This window comes from Cydia fagiglandana, chromosome 12 (genome assembly GCF_963556715.1).
Source record: "Cydia fagiglandana chromosome 12, ilCydFagi1.1, whole genome shotgun sequence".
Lineage (NCBI taxonomy): Eukaryota > Metazoa > Arthropoda > Insecta > Lepidoptera > Tortricidae > Cydia > Cydia fagiglandana.
The window spans coordinates 13,305,917-13,328,742 of record NC_085943.1 but is presented as its reverse complement, the minus strand read 5'-3'; the positions used below and the strand labels follow the sequence as shown (position 1 = coordinate 13,328,742).

The 22,826-nt window shown below is 39.0% G+C and overlaps 1 protein-coding gene across 2 annotated transcripts in view; it reads left to right on the top strand.

The window, feature by feature from the left end:
- The window catches only part of LOC134669634 (acetylcholine receptor subunit beta-like 2), a 52,877-nt gene that overhangs the window by 7,585 nt on the left and 22,466 nt on the right, over positions 1-22,826 (top strand). Inside the window, exons 1-10 of one of the 2 annotated variants that reach the window (XM_063527299.1) lie at positions 92-213; positions 889-1,082; positions 1,681-1,809; positions 2,767-2,928; positions 3,394-3,553; positions 4,752-4,879; positions 9,146-9,321; positions 14,683-14,835; positions 15,672-15,790; positions 16,158-16,270. In XM_063527299.1, the coding sequence (XP_063383369.1) occupies positions 162-213; positions 889-1,082; positions 1,681-1,809; positions 2,767-2,928; positions 3,394-3,553; positions 4,752-4,879; positions 9,146-9,321; positions 14,683-14,835; positions 15,672-15,790; positions 16,158-16,270 (1,386 nt within the window). In that variant the 5' untranslated portion in view covers positions 92-161. Of the gene's footprint in view, positions 1-91; positions 214-888; positions 1,083-1,680; positions 1,810-2,766; positions 2,929-3,393; positions 3,554-4,751; positions 4,880-9,145; positions 9,322-14,682; positions 14,836-15,671; positions 15,791-16,157; positions 16,271-22,826 lie in introns of those variants that run through there. The other variant, XM_063527300.1, reaches the window with a different exon arrangement.

Below are 22,826 nucleotides of genomic sequence, written 5' to 3'. Positions count from 1 at the left end.
AAGGTTATTTTTTGTTTAACTTTATCCTATTCTGGAGGAGCGACAGTGGCGCTCTCCTTCCCTATTGATCACGCACTCAGTCCTCGGGAAAATTGCATCTGAGAGGATTTCATAAACATGAGTCACTGAAGAAAAGAAACCTGTAATAATCATCAAGCAATATGAAGTTACAGGTGGTGTGGTTCCTTATAGCAATCGCTAGGACTTGTATGGGTAAGTCATTTGGTATTTTTATAAGTTACAGTTAAGTAAATAACCAAGATTTTGGATTCTTATTAGGTAGTTCATAAGAGAGTGAGAAGAAAAAGAAAAGAAACGATTTGCTAATATTTACTTTATTACAAAATATATGTTACAAGTATACAAAATAAATATTATTTGATCTACAGACCGAAAATTCTATAAAATATCAGGTTTAAAAACAACTATAGAAATTAATTTAAGTACCTACTTACAATATATGTATAGGTAATACATGAATTCAGACTAAGATAAACAAAAAAAAATGGTAGTTTTGCAAAATTTATCAATTTAAATATCGTATAAGTCGTGTTTAAATACAAACGCATGGATAAAGTAACATTTATAGAAATGGCACTTACAATTTCAATATGATGAGATAAATTATACCTAATTGTAGGATAGAAAACGTCCCTAAATATATATATGGTATACATTATCTCTGTTACACACAAGGTCACGGACAATGGCCACTTTTTATTTTACATTAAAATACTCTAAACTTTAAAATTGATTATGTAGGAGTATAAAATAATGCTAAGAAAAAAAAAAGAATTTGGTACTCACTTATTCGAAATTATAGTATACACGATAATAAATATAAATTCTTTCTTTCAAAATTATCATTTTGACTTCGACTTATTCCAGGCCTAAGGCTACTTGAAGCCAACCCCAACGTGAAGCGATTGTATGATGACCTGCTAAGCAACTACAACCGGCTGATCCGACCTGTGACCAACGTGTCGGACATTCTGACCGTACGGCTCGGACTGAAACTGTCACAGCTCATGGAGGTCAACTTGAAGAACCAGGTCATGACTACAAATCTGTGGGTCGAGCAGGTTAGTAACTGTTACTCGTAACAGATAGTTTATCAATGTGACCAACACTGTCGGATATTCTAAATTTTTCGAATATTTTTCCACATCGGCTTACTAAAAAATCGTGATAATATAGTAATGGTGTATAAGTACTTATAGTCGCCATCTCAGAGTTATCGGAGCGGCTGAGGTGCTCAAAAATGTCTAATCACGTACTCAAGCACCTTGACTATAGAGGCGTGCAAATATTTGTGAGCATTTTGGGCCGTGGCCGCTATACCTGATGGTATCATCGAATTTAGTACAATCAATTCAATCAATTCTATGGCTATTATGCAATCATAAGTTTCGTTTGAAAACCATCTAAACTGAAAGTGAAACATCCTAAAATCATGTTTACATGAGAAAAGCATTAGTGACACTGTTTACGGCTCGGCCACGACATTGCGCGACTCGCGACGGCAGCGGCGACAACCATAACTGGGAACGAAAGGTCCGATCGCTGTGTCTCGCTCCAACCTATGGTTGCCGCCGCCACCGTCGCCAATCGCGCAATGTCGTGGCCGAGCCGTTATGGTATGTCATGTAAGATATCTTCATGAACAGTGTTGTGTTTCAGAAATGGTTCGACTACAAGCTGCAGTGGAATCCTGATGAATATGGCGGAGTGGAGATGCTGTACGTACCCTCGGAGCACATCTGGCTGCCTGACATCGTGCTGTACAACAACTGGGACGGCAACTACGAAGTAAGCATCACCATCAGCTTCCTCGCGTTGCTCCGTCTTTTTGCCATGGCTCATAGGAGCCTTGGCTTGGCAACTAATCCCAAGAATTAGATGCTGTACGTACCCTCGGAGCACATCTGGCTGCCTGACATCGTGCTGTACAACAACTGGGAAGGCAATTACGAAGAAAGAATCATCATCCGCTTCCTCACAATGTACCGGCATTTTGCCAGGGTTCATGGGAGCCTGATGGATTTGGCAACCAATCCTAAGAATTATGACAAGCACTATTATGGCTCCTCTACACGATGGGCCAACGCCAGCCACTCCCACGGACGCAGCTATGCGGTAGAATGAGATAGCAGTATCATTTGCTTTCTCTAAAGCAAAATTGCGTCGCTTGGAGTGTCCGGCGTTGGCCCATCGTGTAGAGGAGCCATTAAAAAAGCGAGTACCATCTCAACTTCCAATCCAGAGGGGAATATAGGCGTTATTTGTGATTAACTTGGTCTCCTTACGATTCATATACCGAATAGAGACTGGCAAATATCAAATGATATATCGTACTTATAGGTACGAGCCGAGGCTTGAACCCGCGGCGACGTCCGTATTTAAAGTAGCATGCTTTTTGCTAGGTTACCAGCATTAATTGGCCTTAAGCCATAATAAGATACTTATGCTTTAGGTTGTTTTCGGCCTTTGGTTAGGTTTTATACTAATAATCTTCACAAGTGACTGACAGTCAGTACCATCTTTACCATAAGGGCACACGGCAGACCCATCCTCAGGGGTCCCCGAAGGATAGACTAACAGTATATTTGTTTACCCATAGTAAATAGAAGATCATAGTAGAAAAAATATAGTTTAATTAGCTTTATTTACTTTGCTAAAGGGCCTCAAATTCTTATGTATTTACTCAGGGGCCTTAGCTTAGTTTAAGATGGCCCTGCTGATAGTAATTTGTCTTGTTATACTCAGGTGACTCTGATGACGAAGGCCACAATCAAGTATACGGGCGAGGTGAACTGGAAGCCGCCGGCCATCTACAAGTCCTCCTGTGAGATCAACGTCGAATACTTCCCCTTTGACGAGCAGACTTGCTTCATGAAGTTCGGATCGTGGACTTACAGCGGATTTCAGGTACAGTGAGCACTGAAGACATCTGCTACGACACGACAGTCATGTTCCTAAACAACATCATAGAAGGAAAAATAGAGGGAAAGAAACGAAGAGGAAGACCGAGAATAAATTAAATTATTTCAATCAAATAAAAGAAAAGGTTCAGGTCGTATCATACCAGAAGGTTAAGGAGTTGGCAGAGGACCGGACGAGTTGGAGATTGCTCTTAAATATACAAGAGCACAGCTCTTAAATATAAAGAAGAAGAAGAGCACTGAAGAAGTGGCTAAGCGGGCGAGGTGTTCAAAGTGATCTTGCCGCGACTTTATTGTTAAGAGAATAAGAGCGCGTCAAGGTAATTTTGAGCACCTCGCCCGCTTAGCAACTTCTGCTGCTGACTGTAATGTTGACGACCAAGTACAGGAACTGAAGGGAACTGAGATAAAGGCCTGTTCACAGCTTCTTATGGCTTAAATTATTTGGCAGGTGGATCTAAAGCATATGGACCAGCCGGCCGGCAGCAGCTTGGTGCACGTGGGCATCGACTTGAGCGAGTTCTACCTCTCCGTGGAATGGGACATTCTAGAAGTGCCCGCTACGAGGAACGAGGAGTACTACCCGTGCTGTCCCAATGAGCCATTCTCTGGTATGTTTGGCACATGGAAGAATTATTATTATGAACCAAGCGTCTCCCTAACGGCGTGGCCACGACATTGCGCGACAACCATAGGTTGGAGCGAGACACAGCGATCGGACCTTTCGTTCACATATATGGCTTTTGCCATAGCCGAAACTACGAGTAGCAATGTCGTGGCCAGGCCGTGAGGCGTGGAACCAATGGAACAATTCGCACTTGGCTTAGGCTTGGATGACTCTGTTAAAGAGTGATTAGACTAACGGCGCGATTCGGGAAATGAATAAGAGATTAACTAGATACGATATAGTAAAGATATGTGACGTCCCACGGTAAAGGTACGTTATGACGGTTGGCACTTACGCTATTACTAACGCCGCTCCAATATTATTGCGGCGCTATGCGACGTAAGCGCCGGCTGCCTCAAGGTACCTTTTTCCGTGGAACGTCACATATCTTCACTATTTCATATCTAGTGAATCTCTAATTCGTTTCCCGGACCGCGGCGCCAGCCGCCATAAGGTACCTTTTGTAGTGGAACGTCACATATCTTTACTATTTATATCTAGTGAGTCTCTAATTTATTTCCCGAATCGAGCCGAGTATTTTAAAAGATCGCAAGTTCGAGTCTTGCCCGAAGCGGCGAATTTTCAATTTCTCCTTAAAATAATAGGGACCAGTCGGTAAAACTTGAGGTTTGGTCTGATCGAGTTCTACCTTTATTCTACAAGAGGACTTGGTGGAAGTAGGCATGGATTCATAAGAGTTTTACTTCTCCACAGAGTGAACTATCCTTAGCACCGGTTTTTACTCGTGCCATTATCACCCTTCGGGTATCTACGAAATCTTAATAATAAGAATTCTTGTTCCTATAGTCGTGTCAGCGAACGGTCTCATAGCGAAGAGTCTCGACCAACACCTAGAGAGACTCTCGCTGGGTGGTTGGATCAAGGGTCAGATGCAGAAGGCGGTAATTTTGGACACGGCGCGTATAGTACGTCGGTTCCTCACTCTGCGGCCCTGACCACCGGCAGCTTGGGCCCTGCCCCGCTGCCGGCGGCACCGTAGGTTAGGTTTTTTATAATGTGTTTATATTTATTTTTATTGTTTTGTAAGTGTTTTTATATTTTACTTTTATATTCATATTATAACAAACCTAACTTAAGACGAAAAATAAATAAAGAGAATTCTAACCAAAATGTTGTTCCAGACATTACATTCAAACTGACCATGAGACGGAAGACTTTGTTCTATACGGTCAACCTGATCATTCCCTGCGTCGGCCTCACCTTCCTCACTGTGCTCGTATTCTATCTACCTTCGGACTCTGGCGAGAAGGTAAGTGACTGATTAGTAAATGTACATCTTTGAATTGCCTGATTATTGATTAGATAAAGTTGATCACACTTTAATAAAAATTTACCTAAAAAACGTTATTAATTATCGTCTAAAGACGTCAAAATGATCAAATTATACGAGCTGTTTGACAGTTTAAAATCCTTCTTGAATTTATTAAACTGACAATAAATATAGGTGTTTTTATTGCAAAAAAAATAGTTATATTATTAATTTATTAAGTTGTGCATGGTTAAAGGGCCATATGTACGGTAAAACGTTGTACTATACACGTGCGAAAAGATAATTCGCAACTCGTGTCGATTTTAAAACACTCCCTTCGGTCCTATTTCAATTTATCGCCACTCAATGCGAATTTCCTACTTTTCGCACTTGTATCTAATGTACTATTGTTGCGCTTGTGTTTTTTTGCACAGTTCACAAATTTCCGGTTCGTTTTGTTATCTCTTGCAACTTGGTACATACCTAATAAATAATATTTTAACTGTAGCTTCCCAATACATATATGATAGTATTATTTATGTTGTTAAGAATCTAGACTCCTTCACTAAGAATTCTGATGTCCATAACTATAATACTAGAAATAAAAATAAGCTTGCTATCAGAAAGTTTCGTGTTCGTAAAGTACAGAAGTCATTCGTTGGGCAATGCATTCATTTTTATAACAAGTTACCTGAGGATGCTTTAAGATTACCCTTTCCAGCTCTTAAGAATTACTTAAAAAAGTCATTGATGTTGAAGGCTTATTACAGAGTCGAGGACTACTTGACAGACAAACATGCATGGTCCAAACCAGAAACTGTAATAACGACAAGTAGCAATTAAAAACATTGTATTATGTGTAGAGTTAAAGGTGACTCAGCTCAGGTAAGAAAGCACATCAAATTGTATGAAAGCATCTCATAACAATCAGTTAGATTCATATAATATGTATTCTCATTTCTTTTATTGATTTTATTTTCTTTTCCTTTTGTAAGATTTGATTTGTTTTCTGAAAGAGCTACGTATTTGTGATTTCATGTGCATATATTTTTATTTTTTATATCAAATTCTATAAAGTTATGTACTCACTGAGTATAATTGCATGAATTCTATAGTAATTTAAATTGTATTAATTACTCGTAATGCATGTTAATTATAAGATGTAATAATGTTTTGAAAAGATGTGTCCCGCCGAGTTTGTTGCCGGTCCCATATTGGGATACCCTCCTCCAATTGAGGGGGGATTTAAATCTTCTCGGGGCAGAGGTGTACGGTTGGAGCCGGTAAATTTATTTGACGTTCATAAGCGCATTGTAATATGCCTACTTGAATAAACTATTTTTTATCTTTTTATCTTATCTTATCTTAATTATAGGTAAGTAATTGCATCTTATAAAGTTGGCTTAATTTGTCTTATTGTCCATTTCTGTACGGATATGATGGTCGTATTTGTCTACGTGACAGCGTGATAAAACGGTGTCCGTCTCTTTCTATCCCGCAGAGTTAAAAATTGACAGTTGTTTTATCACGTGGATAAATGTGGATAAAGCGATCCATAATAGGCTTGCTGAATTGACTACAGTATAGATATGATGGTCGTTCTTGTCTACGTGACTGCGTGATAAAACTGTATCCGTCACTTTTATTCTTGCTTTGTTAAAAAGTGACGGATATTTTGTCACGTGGATAAAGCCATCCATAATAGGCCTGCTGGAAAGGTTACCGATTAAACATGAATTACATACATTGTTTATTTTTGTAACATGTCATTTACGAGAATGATTTATTTTGATCATCCATTTTTTTTTCTCTCATGTGGTTGTTTATAATTATTAATAATATCAATACTGTAGATTCAGTAACAAACAGTTTTATTTTCACAAATAAGTACCTACTAAAACAAATCTTTTTATGATCCCACTTTCTTCTATTTCTATTTTATGACAAAACTTTCTCTCATGGAAAGGCAACGGAAACACAACCAACTAATTAATATTTTGATCGTTTAAGGGCTAGCGAGTTGATGTTACCTATAAAAGGAGTAATAAAGTGAACTGAATATATTGAACTATGCATATGCTCTATCCAAACTATACTACAGCAGAGTTATGTGGGGCTCACAATGGTTACTGAATGAGAATATGCAGTGTGTAAATTTAATACGGGCGAATATTAAAACAGTGGTTAATATAGGACCTAAGAAGTATATTTTGATAATTTCCGCGAAATACAATGAAAATTATAACCATACAAAACAATTCGGTCCGCAATGTAATACAAATACGTTTCCGAGAAAATAAGATAGAAAACAATTATTATGCACTACATCAAATTCAAATTCAAAATGTTTTATTTGCAAATATAGGTAGTACATACAGTGATGGTAATATTACAACAGGTGGTGTCGCTATATTTGACCAACAGGCATGCAAAAAACATATGTACATATGTAGAAATAATTACAATCCTAAGCATATTGTTGTATGTTCAAGATTAAAATCACTCCAAGATATAGGTTGCCTTAAATCTAAATTACATTAATGTGCAGTAACTATGAATAGAAATCAATATCAAGGAATTACAGAGGATGTCAAAGTTTAAATTTATATGTATAGTAAATAAGAATACAAAAGTCAAAATGAGAAAAAATAAAAATTAAATATTCAAATAATCCGAGAGACAATAGTAGCATTTATCTGTTAAGAATGTCATCAATGCACGTTTGAATTCACTGGTATCCTTATTTCTAATTGTATCAGAAAGTTATTTATAAATTTTGCTTCCCAAACAAATCACACTCTTTAATTTAAGGGCAGTATTAGCTGATTCGGTATGAAAATCCATTTGTACTATTCTTTTATTTCGTGAATGCGTTGTTTTTTTTAAAAAGAGTGGGATTTGTTTTAACAAAGACAGCAATTTCATAGATAAAGAGCGAAGGTAGAGTAAGCAATTTTAAACTCTTGAAATATGGGGCGCAGCTATCAAGTGTTTTTAAGCCACATATTGATCTTATGCATCTTTTTTGGGCTTTAAAGACTAATTCCCTATTAGTAGAGTTACCCCAAAAGATAATTCCATACCTCAATGTAGACACAACATAACCATGATACGCAGCCATAACCGCATCCCTACTGACTATCTTTGCAAGTCTAGATAGCGCATATGAGTATATATTTAGTTTTCTACAGACTTCTTCGGTATGCGGCGTCCAGGTTAATTGACTGTCTATTTTAATACCTAAGAATTTGGTTACGTTTACAGTCTCTATTTCAGTTTCTAGGTATTCACATTTGATTGGAAGAGGAATTTTCCGTTGGTAAAAGTGCATAATTTTTGTTTTGTTGATATTGATTAATAAATTATTATAGGTAAGCCATTCAATAATATTACATAATGTCATGTTAATTTCAGATTCATAGTTATTATCATTATCACATTCAATAATTACAGTGCTATCATCAGCGAATAAGACCATTGGATATTTTACATGTTTAGGGAGATCATTGATGTAAATTAGAAACAAAAGGGGACCTAGAACACTCCCTTGAGGTACTCCGTAGACTATTTTGCGTCTATTGGACACAAACGATCTTTCCTTTTTAGTTTTTGGACATATTTGCACTAGTTCAGTTACCTGTTCTCTGTCGCTAAGGTATGATTTAAGCAGATCAAGAACATTGCCACGTATACCGTAAGAGACCAATTTTTTTGCTAGTATTTCATGGTCAACGTGGTCGAACGCCTTCGTCATATCCATATAAATTACACAAATACGTTTTCGCTTGTCCATTGATTCGATTGCAGGCTTTATTAAATCAAAGATAGCCATGTTAACTGTATTTTGCTTCCGAAATCCTTTTTGCTCCTTAACCAGTAAATTATATTTTCTAAATTATAATTATAATTTCTATTTTCATCTATCTGTATGTCTCTTAATGTTTGCAGTACATTACTGCTGAGTAAATTTTACACACAAACGCCCTGAACTCTCGTTTATCCTTACCTAGCTCGCAGTTCACTTACTACCTTGAGAGCTGTTTCCCACTGACGTCCAGTTTTTTGTGGGTACGGTGTTTTGCAGGATCCCGTGTTAGTAGTATAGGTGCTAATATAGTAACTTTCCCACGAGGATTCTGTTTGCGGGATCCTGCATGCATAGGAACTACAGAAAACTGGATCCTGCAAAAAACCGTACCCGCAAAAAAACTGGACGTCAGTGGGAAACAGCTCTGAAAAAGATTTACAAAAAGGATTTCTCCCCAGATCTCGCTCTGCATCTCAATCCTGGTGTCCCTCACCGTGTTTTTCCTCGGTCTGGCCGAGATCATCCCGCCGACCTCCCTGGCGATCCCTCTGCTCGGAAAATATCTGCTTTTCACCATGATACTCGTCTCGCTCAGCGTTTGGGTGACAGTGTGCATACTAAACGTGCATTTCAGGTAATGCTTTATAGCAAAAGCGGGGGTACGTTGGAAGGTAACACTTGGATTTTAAAAATTGTCAGCAGCTGGCGAGCATTTTAGTTAGATTAGTATCTATCGATCAATCGATCGGTATCTGAATAGCGCGTACAACATTGACTGGAACTAAGTCGTTTGATAAATTTATCACTGTTTTTATGTGATATTTATCAAGTCATTACACTAACAAGTCTTACTTTCCAACGGCTGACTCCGCTTGTTTCTAGATAACATTAAGTATCTCGATCCTGCAGCGATATCATGCTCACGTTTTATCACTTGTCATGTCTTGCGTCACTTTCGCACTTAAATACTTGTTAGAATGTGACAGGCATGGCGACAAATGATAAAAGCCGGCCTTAACCCTTCTGGTCCGGTCGGAGTTACAGATGGATCGACGAGGTCCAGAAAGACCTGTGTGGCATGCAAGCGGCTGAATGGCGTCAGATCGCACAGGAAAGGAACGAATGGCGCAATCTAGTGTCGGAGGCCAAGATCCACTTCGGGTCGCTGAGCCAGCGAAGTAAGTAAGTAAGTAAGTAAGTTAACCCTTCTGGTGTCGCTGTCGGTGTTCTTCCTGCTTCTGGCGGAGATGATCCTGCCCACGTCGCTGGCGTTCCCACTGCTGGGCAAATACCTGATAGTCACCATGATCCTGGTGTCGCTAAGTATGTGGATGACCGTTTGTGTGCTGAATGCGCACTTCAGGTAAATGTGCAATTGAGAGGTTACTCCTAAGCTTTTAGTTAATGACGAAAAGCAATTCTTGGAATAAAAAATATAGATTAATCTACACGATTAATGTGGACTAGTCTGCCGCAATACGCATGTTGTAGGTATGTGTAGATTTTTTTTTAATCCGTGCGAATAATGTCAATTTCCGACACGCTGCGCTAACCGTAGTTGCCGCTTTCCAGCTCCGTCAAACAAAACAAAAGTATACCTACACTACACGCCAGTAGAAATAAGAAAGCCTGACAATTTAATGGAGAATATTTTGACAGTTTTTTTAATGCAATAAGGTTCTCAAAATAGGACGAGATGTCTCGATCCTATGCAGCCTATGCAGCCGAACTAGATAATTGCTTAAGATGGATCCCCCCCGAACCCAAAAACTACGAGAGGTTTCGGAAACTAATCAAAAGCATTGCTAAGAAGCACATACCCCGAGGATACAGAAAAAACTACATCCCTTGCTGGAACGCTGAGACTGAAACGTTGTGGAACGAATTTTCTGAAACTGGAGACAGGGAGGTAGCACACGAACTTATACGGTCACTGGATGATGCTCGCAGAATGAAATGGGCACAAACAGTTGAAACTATGAGCTTTAAGCATTCTAGTCGTAAAGCCTGGCACACCCTGAACAGACTGTCTTCCGGGGACACGTCCCAGAAACGAAAGCCCAAAGTGGACCCTAATGAAATCGCCCGTAGGATCCACAAACTGTCAAAGGCACCCAGTGACAAACTTCACACCCGAAAAGTCCGTAAGGAGCTCCAAAATCTTAAGAATGAAACACTGCCGCATCAGGACTTTGGGCGACCAGTTTCTGCAGACGAAGTGATGTCTGCCATAAAAGAAACCTCGATAAATAAAGCCTGTGGTGATGACGAAATATTTCCAGAGTTTATTAAATACTGTGGCCCTCGCACACGGGACTGGATCGCCAAGTTCTACACAGCCATAATAGACTCGGGCACAATTCCTCCTCCTTTAAAACGTGCTAAAATCATAGCTATCTTAAAGCCCGGGAAATCGGACGATAAAGTAGAAAGCTATCGACCAATAGCACTTCTTAGTGTCATTTACAAACTCCTGGAACGCATTATATACAACCGTATCTCTAGTGTCATTAATAACTACATACCACAGGAGCAAGCTGGTTTCCGCCCCCAAAGAAACTGCACGGACCAGGTTCTGGCACTTACAACGCACATTGAGAAGGGTTTCGATCGTAACATGAAGGCATCTGCAGTGTTCATCGACCTCACTGCAGCATATGACACCGTCTGGCGCCAGGGACTGCTACTAAAGCTGCTGAAAATAGTGCCCTGCATAAAAATCTACAGGCTGCTCGAAAGTGCACTTAGTAACAGGCCGTACCGCGTACACCTTGGTGAGTGTGCTAGCCAAGTAAGGGTCCTAAATAATGGCCTTCCCCAAGAGTCGGTCCTCGCACCACTGCTCTTCAATTTATACGTCCACGACATGCCCGAAACAACTAGTCGGAAGTTTGGATACGCGGACGATCTGGCCTTGGTCACACTAGACTCAAACATGCAGGCTGCCGAACTAACGCTAACAAGGGATCTCTCTACCATGGACAACTTCTTCACGAACTGGCGCCTGTGTCCTAACCCTTCGAAAACGGAAGTAGCTTGCTTTCACTTAAACAACAAAATGGCCAAAAAAGAGCTGAAAGTCAAGTTTAGGGACACCACTCTGAAACATAATTTCCACCCTAAATACCTGGGAGTCACTCTTGACAGAAGCCTGAACTTCAAACAGCATCTTGGGAATGTGTCAGCAAAGCTGAAAACCCGCAACAGCATCATCCAAAAGCTAACAGGAACTACCTGGGGTGCTAATGCAGCTACACTCCGGACCTCAGCACTGTCGCTGGTATTCTCGACAGCCGAATATAGCTCAGCCGTTTGGCTTAACAGTGCTCACACTTCCCTGGTTGACGCCCAACTCCACCACACGATGCGTCTCATCTCTGGATGCCTCAAGCCCACACCGATCTATTGGCTACCAGTCCTATCCCACATACTGCCACCTCATATGCGGAGAGAAAAATGCCTTGGCCTCGAAATACAAAAGATCCGGGCATCCCCAAACCTACCTGTCCATGAAGACCTTCATGATTTTAAAAAGACACGACTTAAGTCTCGTCATCCTCCAGTGCTGAGATTCCATGATCCAGCACCAATGTGTAACCTACGGGACTCCTGGGAATCTGAATGGGAATCAAGATTTCTCCCCGGCGACGTCTTCAAGCCTAATACCAAGACACGTCCTGCTGGCTTTGAGAAGCCCCGACGCGCTTGGTGCATGCTAAATCGAATAAGGACGGGAGTTGGCAACTGTGCTTATTTGTGGCACAAATGGAACTGGTGCGAATCACCAGCATGCCGGTGTGGAGCAGCCGAGCAGACCGTACACCACATGGTATTTGACTGTCCTCTAACCAAATACCATGGGCAAGTGGAGGATTTTACCACCATAACCACAGAAGCGGTACAGTACTTAAAAACTGGAAATCTCTGAAGTAGAGTAACAGAAAAACGCCATACGAAAAAAAAAAAATGCAATAAGGTTCTCAAAATAGGACGAGATGAGGGGTGGAAATAATTACATGAAAATATACTACACGCAAAACATCACAATCAAATTCTAATGTTCAAAATATGAAATAGTTAACGTTTCAAGTAGTTATTAAACAATGAAACTGTAGCGCGACAAATTGCGCTAACTAATAGCTTTTATCGCGCGATCTGCCGTATATCACGCGTTCTATTATTGCAACGACACAGTAACAATGCGAGCGTGATTTACGATCGCGACTGTACTATAACGCGCTGGCATAGTGCAGGCATGGAAATTAGCTGGAATTTTAGGCTTTGCAAAACTGTGCGTTTGTTTAAATAGTATACAATACGAAACAAGTGCGAAAAGTAGGAAATTAGCAACGAGTGGCGCTAAATTAAAACACGACCAAAGGGAGTTGCGCATTACGTTTTCGCACGTCTATTGTACAACGTTTTACAGTACATATTTTATGGCCTTTGAAATTTTCGACATACGCACGTCGTATAGTGCTAGTTATCACTACTCTAGGTCTCTAAATTAGCATCACAATGTAATGTAAAATATTTTAATGTTGTTCCAAGGTAGGTACCGTTAATTCAGACTACACCAGCATAACTGCTGCAGTAATGCGGCGCGACATTACTGCCGACTGCATTGCGGCTGCAAATGTCAAAATAGACGTTTCTCTCCGGATTTTTGACATTTGCGATCGACGAAGTCGCGGAGTGAGCCACGCCTGGCCGTAGTAAAAAGATTACAACGTATTTGTGGGCCACGTTTTGAGTTGTTTGATACAATGACGCCAAACACGTTCATTCAATGAAGCATCCCAATTTAGAGGGGCGCCGTATTTCAAGCCGCACGTTATCGACACAAAGCAACAATGCCAGAGATTTACGCTGCGTTGTATATTGCTCGCTATTTTACGTCGTTCACTACGATAACTTTTTGTCTGCTTTCGTGAATTTATGGAACTTCGTTAGTAGTTTCATTACCTATCGTAAAGTTGGTAGAATTAGGTTCAGTGCTTACATACTAATTTAGTTTGTTATCGTGTTCGTATATTCTCAGTATCATCAGACAAAACAAACAAACCAGTTTTTTCTAACCTCTTCGTTTCTACCGTGTATATAAAAACGAGCAAAATTTGCTGTAGGTAAATTATGTCAAAATTAAGTTAGAAAGTCGATTCAGCTCACAATACTACCGACTGGGCTATCCATAATTAAATGCTACGGCATTTATTAAAATTATATTGTATAGTTATCATTTTATTCTTTTTAAAAACCAATTTATTAGGAGTTATTGTGTGTCAACTCGTGCTAGGCTCTACGGAAGACCACGGCTGACTTTTAATCCAAAAATACCTATGCAAAGTTGAGTATCTAAATACATAATACCTAGAACCATTTTGCCTTTATATGTGAACATTAAAAACCAAATGTTAAACCTTATTTTTACTGTTATTACATACCTATTACTTGGGTTTTTAATTAGAATTGGATGTAACATCAGAAATTACACGCCCCTAAGTACATGTAACCAATAGCAACAACTGACCAAAATCTGCCGACTTTTGGGGTTCCAGCTCTCATTCAAATCGCATAAAGCCTTGTCATGTCATAAACAACAGTATCATGCTTTCAGTTGTCACCTTTATGACAATGTACTAGAGTTCATAATCAATATATTATTATGAGTGGATGTTTCGGCACATAAATACACCTTTTGTTGTCTGGTTGCGAGCGACACCTGTTCAGTTATGCTTGCAGAAATGCTTTGCGTGCGTGAAATTTTGATAACGTTCAAATACAAATCGTCTAAAGGTAATGTTCTAATTCAGACTACACCGACATTACCGCGACATTAATGCCGACTGCAATGCTGCTTGTTGAATACTGTCGACTGCATTACTACCACAAAATGTCTACTAGAAATAACCTTCTCTATGAAATAACCTTTTTGACGTGTACATTAAAAATTATATTTTGGTCTAAAGAATATTCAAGGTAAATAAATCTTCAGGTCCCCATCAACCCACACCATGTCGCCTTGGATGAAGAAACTGTTCCTCCAACTGATGCCGAAGCTCCTCATGATGCGGCGGACCAAGTACTCCCTCCCCGAATACGACGATACCTTCGTCTCCAACGGATACACGAACGAGCTGGAAATGAGGTAGGTATAATGAGCATTGCGTAACTTGCGTAATCCTACCTTTACCTTTCGAACGTTTAATATTTCCTTTTGAATGTTTCCTCATCGCGTTGATAATGTTTTCTTTAAATTATATTTATGGTAGATTTATTATAATATGACCGAATATTTATGAATGCATAGAGTCTGTGTGTAGAGTGTGTGTGAGACTCTTCTCTGTCCGCTCAGACTCTATTAGAGATTTAAAACCGAACGAAAAGCTGCGGAAAATTGAAATAAAAAAATAATAACACTGAGTGCCTTTCCATGCTTCGCGGGTATTGCAAGGAGCAATGCTATCTGGAATCTACACCTAGGAGCAATAAAATTGGGAAACCCCAATTTGTTAAGTTATACGTATTCTGCTTTTATATGTCACATTCCGCAACCGTAATAACTTTAAGTCTTTTAATTTTAACTTTTCTGAAAAACAAAACTATACTATTTGTTGAGTTTTGAGAATTCCTACGTTATACCCTTTTTACGGTTCCGTAGCCAAAATGGCAAAAACGGAACCCCGATGGTTCATCAAGTCCGTCCGTCCGTCTGTCACAACTATTTTACTCGGAAACTATTGGGTATATTTTATAATCACGCACCGGTTCTTTCGATCTCTATAAGAGAAAAATATTTTTTAAGTTAAATAAATTGATCCCAAATCTAGAAAAATCCGGGATACCTAGTTTAAGTTAAGAAAGAAAGAAAAAAAAACAAATACATTTATTTACGTCAAACCAAAATTTTACAAACTAGACATAGACCAGATGGACGTTAAAAAGGATATAAAAACCTTAAATACGTATATGGTGTGTTCGCAGTCGCGACAGCCTGACTGATGCCTTCGGTGACAGCAAAAACGGTGACGACGGGGACTACAGGAAGTCTCCCAACCCTGAAGATGACATGATGGCCGCTGGAGGGCATCAAAGACCTTCAGGTAAGTGGAAATCATTTCACTTATTAAAATTTTCCTTTTTTGCATCCGGGTGATCTTTTAAGAGGATGGACACAATTGCTTATGAAGCTGATGGTCCCGGGATTTATTTGTGTGACGAGCCAAGATTTTTGTTCCTGAGTCATGGGTGTTTTCTATTTCTATGTATTTAAGTATTATATTAGATATACCTACCTATCGTTGTCCAAATAGCTTGAAGGCTTGTGTTGTGGGCCCAAGCCTTCTTCAGTTTACTGTGGGACTTAATCAATATGTGTCCTTTAATATTTATTTATATATTTTTTATTTCTACCTATATCATGGGTGTTTTTTTGTGTTTAGGTATTTGTAAATACCTCTTTGTTGGCAGTGACGGAATCTGAAAACATGCTGCCACGCCATCTCTCGCCGGAAGTAGCAGCAGCTCTGCAGAGCGTGAGGTTCATTGCTCAACACATCAAGGATGCTGACAAGGATAATGAGGTAAGTGCACAGTTACATATTTATGGGTTTGAAGACATACTTACTGCTAAGATATATCACATGCTGCATGTTGTTACCAGTTTCACTACTTAGACGGTTGGCAGTCCTCAACTGTGCGTTTCTCCAGAAACTTCCTGCCTCGCACGGCTAAACTGTGGAATGAACTGTCGCCTGCGGTATTTCTGGACCGATACGACCTTCAACCTTCAAGAAAAGAGCGTACTCCCACCTTAAAGGCCGGCAACCTCCTCTGGTGTTGCGGGTGTGCATACGATAGTAATCGCTTACCATAAGGTGATGCCAAAGCCGAGCCGTGTTCTTGCAAATAAAAATTTATGATTTCGTCTGCTCGTTTGCCGCCTATGTCATCAAAAAGGGATGTTAGTATGAGGTTGATGTTACTAATCTACATCAAACTAAAATTCTGCAAGTCTCATTGACCCACAGACTACTTGAGTAGGTAGGGTGAGGTGGTCTGTGCAAGTGTGACCTCAAACATCAAGATGTTGGTCCCTTTACGAAGCATAGTACTTATAAAAACATGTATATTTTACAACCAGGCCCCAATTTCACATCGGTGACAGGTGCGACAATTGTAAAACATCACTGTTGCTGACGTCACAGGCATCCATGGGCTACGATTACCACTTACCATCGGGCGGGCCGTATTCCTGTTTGCCACCATCATTGTATTATTTAAAAAAAAACTTTATTATATCGGAATTAAACAGATATTTCTCTTGCGAAGTTTCTGACAATGACTATTGTTGAACACAAGATTTCTAAAATTTTCATGTTTCTCCATTTATCACAATATTTGTCTCGGCTAAAAAGCAACATCAACAAAGAGGAAACATACAACTTACGGCCTGATTCGAGCTTACAAATACGTCAAAAATTTGCTATAGACACGATATGGATAAGATAAGTCACTGTTAACACTGTAGTTTTTTTTTTTTGAAAAAACGTCACTTTCTGACACTAACATATCCGATCCATGTCGTATATTTAGCAAATTTTTGACGCATCTTAAAGCTCGCATCAGGCCGCTAAAGTGAAACTTTTAATTAAATATTTAAATCCCTCGCGTAGCAAGAGTCTAAAAATGGATTTTTTCTAAGCGCCATTGTTTTTACGTTTCTTTTGTGTTAAAAGAAATTAAGTCACAGCTTTTCTCCCAAACGTTTCCAAAGCGATGTCAAACAGCGCAGGGAGAGGGCAGCTGTTTTTAATCGCCTCTTAAGGGCTCCGTTTGTTTAGCTCGTTACATATTCATTACGATGTCCGGACCTTTTCATTCCTCCATTGCCGTCTCTATTGCTCTATGCGAGAGTGATAGAGAGGCAAGAGGGATTTCGATCTTCGCATTAGGCCACTGGCCGCGGACGGACTTGTATTTATTCTTTGTAAGAAAATGGACTTTTGACGTTAAGGCGGGCACACATACCTACGATACGGTCGTATCGTGGGTCGACGCAACGTGAGACGATGTCGCGTCGTCTCACGTTACGACGTCATATCGTGGGTATGTGTGTTGGCCCTTAGGAATGAAGGTTTTTTACAAGCTTTTATTTACTTTCACCTGTCCCGTTGTCTGTCTGTAATCAAATCTTGCAAGTTAAATTTGATCCACTTCCCGGTTTCCGATTGACCTGAAATTTTGCATACATATATAAATTGGATGACAATGCAATATTATGGTACCATCGAGCTGATATGATGATGGAGACCGGAGGTGGCCATAGGAACTCTGTGATGAAACAACGCAACCTAATTGTGTTAGGGTTATTAGAATTGTCTCGATGAGTATTCGTTTTCTGTCATAAGAAAAGTACAGTCAGCGATAAAAGCTCGTACCAAAAATGAAATTTTTGCCAAAAACTTATTTTTAATATTCACTCGCTTATTTTTGTATGGAGTATATAATTACACTTAGATAAATATTTTCTTATATTGTAACTTACCAAAAAGTTGCAGTCGTAACTTCGATTGTATGGGACCGGCTTTATTGCTGAGGGTTTGAGAGACTCTAAATTTTAAATGGTTATATTATATTCTTAAAATGGCCAAATCATCATAAATTCGATCCGCTAAGCTGCGGGAAGCCGTCGAGCCACGGCTGCATATAAATGCATAGCACGATAACCATTTGTCCCCTGCGCTTATAGACCATCAATCCTTAGATAGAGCATGCATATAAAAGCGAGGACTAGACGGTAGGAGAGTGTTGAACTGAATAATTGAGCATTTCTTTTAGTTTTTGCTATTTTTAAATATTGTGATTTTTTGCCACTTTTATGTTATTTCTACTCAGAGGCACAAGCTCTTTCGATCCTAATGGGATAAAAAAAATGTCCCAGAGTTTTTTTTCCTATTATGTTATCATTTCCCCATATACTTTGTATGGTGGTAACAAAAAGGAAACTATGAAAAATGTATGGAATTTTTTCTTTTTTTCTCCTATAAGGATGAAAAGGGCTTGCGATCCGGGCTAGAAAAAACACAAAAGTTGCAAAAAAGGTAACAATAGGTATATAGAATGCCAAAAAATAATAGAAACGCTCTATTACATACACGCTATAATAGTTACTTTATGGTTTAAAAGTGCATGGTGAGCGCATAATATACGCACGCGAGGTTCGAGGATGTATAGGCGAATACGCTCAAGTGTGTCGGTGAGGTATCTAAATGTAGGTGGTCACCACACTGCAAACCACGTGCACCACACGCTAAGCACATGCACATAGCCTGTTTAACTTTATTGTGGTCCCCGCGAGTCACGTTCACAAGGAAACATAGGTACTTTTGAGCGATGTATTACATTTTTGAGCGACGTTCTTTTGTTAAACTTGTTTTCTGCAGAAAATAGTAAATGCTTTGTATTTCAAGACATATAATATTATAAGTCTTTGGAATTAAACAATGAAACCTTCAATATTGCTGCTGAAATTTTGAAGGTAAGAAATGCAATGTATGTCGCCATAACTACCTTTTATCGTCAAGTCGTGAATTGTTTATAAAAATGTTAGGTATAAGAGTGACATTCCATTTCCAACTGCAGCTGCAATACTGTTCATTTTACTATGGAAATTGACAATGACAGCGACGCGTTTCCATAGTAAAATGAACAGTATTGCAGCTGCAGTTGGAAATGGAATGTCACTTTTAGTTTACGAAGAACATTGCTGAAATCCTTTAACTAGGATAAAAATATAACACTTTAAACTCTCGCGTTTTGTACACATATTCAATTACACAAACGGGTCTACCGCGATATAATTTCATTGTTTTTACCTTTAATTCCGACGTTTCAGCTGAGTTGCACCAGCTGTGGTCACGGAAAGACTGACGTCCCAACAAATGTCAACGGAGATATTAATAAAACAACACTAAACTACCCGAAATTAGTCTACCCCGAACATTTTTATAAACTAATTTCGGGTAGTTTAGTGTTGTTGTGTTGTATTATTAAAAACAATGAAATTATATCGCGGTAGACCCGTTTGTGTAATTGAATAGGATAAAAATATTATAACTTTTATTGTTAAATGTCTCTATTTATTCTATCTATTTACTTTCGTAATGCTAATACCTAAGTACCTACCTACTCTAGTACCGTACCGTCCTGTAAATCTGTTATTGTATTTTTCTTTGTGGTGCAATAATAGTACATTATTGTCGAGGCTCGGAAGTAGCTACTTGCAGGCTGAGGATTCGTTTTAAACGGACGACCTTGGGAGTCCGTTTAATTGAATCCGAAGCCAGCAAGTAGCCTTCCAGCCGAGTCATATATAGTGCTTTTCTCAAAAATGGTGCAAGAAACATAAATATCATAGAAACATTTTACAAAAGCAACGTTCTTACGTATATATTTTCACAGAGAAAAGCCCTTGCCGCCTTTTTATTTTTTTAATAAAAAAATAGAAGTGTATTTTTCTGCCGAAAATACGCCAACCTATTTGAGACAACTAAATAGCCGCGGTACTAATCATCTGTTTGGCTGTTTAATGGGCCTGTGCCTTCATTTGATATGGCCATTTGAACTTTTAGTAAGTTTGGAACTCGACAAATAATGGAATTTGTATGCAACATTGCAGTCCCAAAATCGAGACTGCAATGTTTTTAACTTTTTAATTTTTGGTTGACCATAAACTCCGCGCTTCGCGACCTATTTCTTAGACGGCAAAGTCGACTTTGCCGTCCATTTTTGAGAAAAGAGTATTTACTTACTTTACTTACTTACTACTCTGATTCTACACATTAGGGGAGGCAGGGGACCAGTGGGCAGTCGGGAGGCTCGGGCATCTACACGATGTACTGAATACATATACCTACGCACGTATTTTTTGTTCAATACTGCATTAAACAACCTGAGATACCTTTATGAAAAGTCTTTTTTTAAGTTAGTCACACACAATATTGCTCGATTTAGACTTATTTTAAAATAACGCTATACATATAGTGACTCTGCAGTTTCATATAATTATAACTGACTGCACAGAAATTTTGCATTTAAAATCGAGATACTAATATCACTAATTCAAGCTATAACTCTTTCAATACCACATAAACAAAACAGGGGCTATACTAACAAGTGCGAGTCGGACTCGCGCACGAAGGGTTCCGTACCATAATGCAAAAAAAAAACAAAAAAAAGCAAAAAAAAAAACGGACCCCCATCCAAGTACTGACCACTCCCGACGTTGCTTAACTTTGGTCAAAAATCACGTTTGTTGTATGGGAGCCCCATTTAAATCTTTATTTTATTCTGTTTTTAGTATTTGTTGTTAAAGCGGCAACAGAAATACATCATCTGTGAAAATTTCAACTGTCTAGCTATCACGGTTCGTGAGATACAGCCTGGTGACAGACGGACAGACGGACGGACGGACGGACGGACGGACAGCAAAGTCTTAGTAATAGGGTCCCGTTTTACCCTTTGGGTACGGAATCCTAAAAACCAAATGAGCATCGTTAACTACGTCATTCAGACCCCCGAAACGAAACAGATAGCATCACGGCAAAGTTGGGTCCGCGTCGTTAATTAACTGCAGAACCAACACAAACATTTAATAGTTTAATGAAAAATAAACAGCGGGCCGCGGGCCAATCTCGACGAAAAATCGGGGATGTTTTGGTCAAATATTGGCAGTGGTACGAAAATATTCGTATCGAAAAACCACACAGTAGACCGCGAATCTCACGTTGAATTTCATTATTATAAATGTCAAAAAATCTTATTGCATTATTGCTGAAAATGACAAACTTAACTTACACTTCTTGGAACTTTAAAGCCGACCACTGACTAACAGTCCGCCGGACGATATCGGCCGGTCAGTTGTTCGGAACTGTCAAATTTTTATTCTAACTGACAGGCCGATATCGTCCGGCGGCCTGTTAGTCAGCAGTGGTCGGCTTTAGATACGTAAATGAATAGATCTAGAAAAGATATGGATTAAAATAGTGTTTAGTTTTAAGTTTATAAAATGTTATGTTATGTATGTTAGTCTGTAAGGTACATATTTGTAATATGGGCCTTGTTGCCTGATTTAAATTTTTAAATAAATAAATTAGATGTGTCAGTGTCAAAAGTGACGTTCTTGTTCGGAGAAACTTCACATTTGACACATAGATGTGTCAATATCCATATCGTTTCTAGATCTATTAACTGATGTATCTTATCGAATCGGGCCGCTTCTGGCTGCAATACTTTGCACCGTGACATTCCTGCCGACTGGATAGCAGTCATTTGTAGGGTTCCGTAGCCAAATGGCAAAAAACGGAACCCTTATGGATTCGTCATGTCTGTCTGTCTGTCCGTCCGTATGTCACAGCCACTTTTTTCCGAAACTATAAGAACCATACTGTTGAAACTTGGTAAGTAGATGTATTCTGTGAACTGCATTAAGATTTTCACACAAAAATAGAAAAAAAAAACAATAAATTTTGGGGTCCCCCATACTTTGAACTGAAACTTAAAACCAGGTTTCTAATATCATTTTTTTCTAAACCGAATATTTTGCGCGAGAGACACTTCCAAAGTGGTAAAATGTGTGCCCCCCTCCCCCGTAACTTCCAAAATAAGAAAATGATAAAAAACAAAAAAATATGATGTACATTACCATGCAAACTTTCACCAAAAATTGGTTTGAACGAGATCTGGTAAGTAGTTTTTTTAATCTATCTATGTATCTATCTATATATATAAATGCAAGTGTCCTGACTGACTGACTGATTCATCAACGCAGAGCCGAAACTACAAAAGCCAGAAAGTTGAAATTTGCATACCAGGTTGCATTTATAAAGTGTACAAGAGATAAGAAGCGATTTTGAGAAATTCTACCCCTAAGGGGGTTAAAAAGGGGATGAAAGTTTGTATGGGGTTAAAGTTTTCTTTTAAGCTAGGAATTTGAAACTTCGTTAAAAGATTTATTATTAAAATACAAGGAAAGTGATTTCAGCATTTTTAAAAATTCCTCCCCTAAGGTGGTGAAAAAGGGGTTGAAAGTTTGTATGGATATCATAAATTTTTTCGAGCGCGGGACTTGAATCTTTG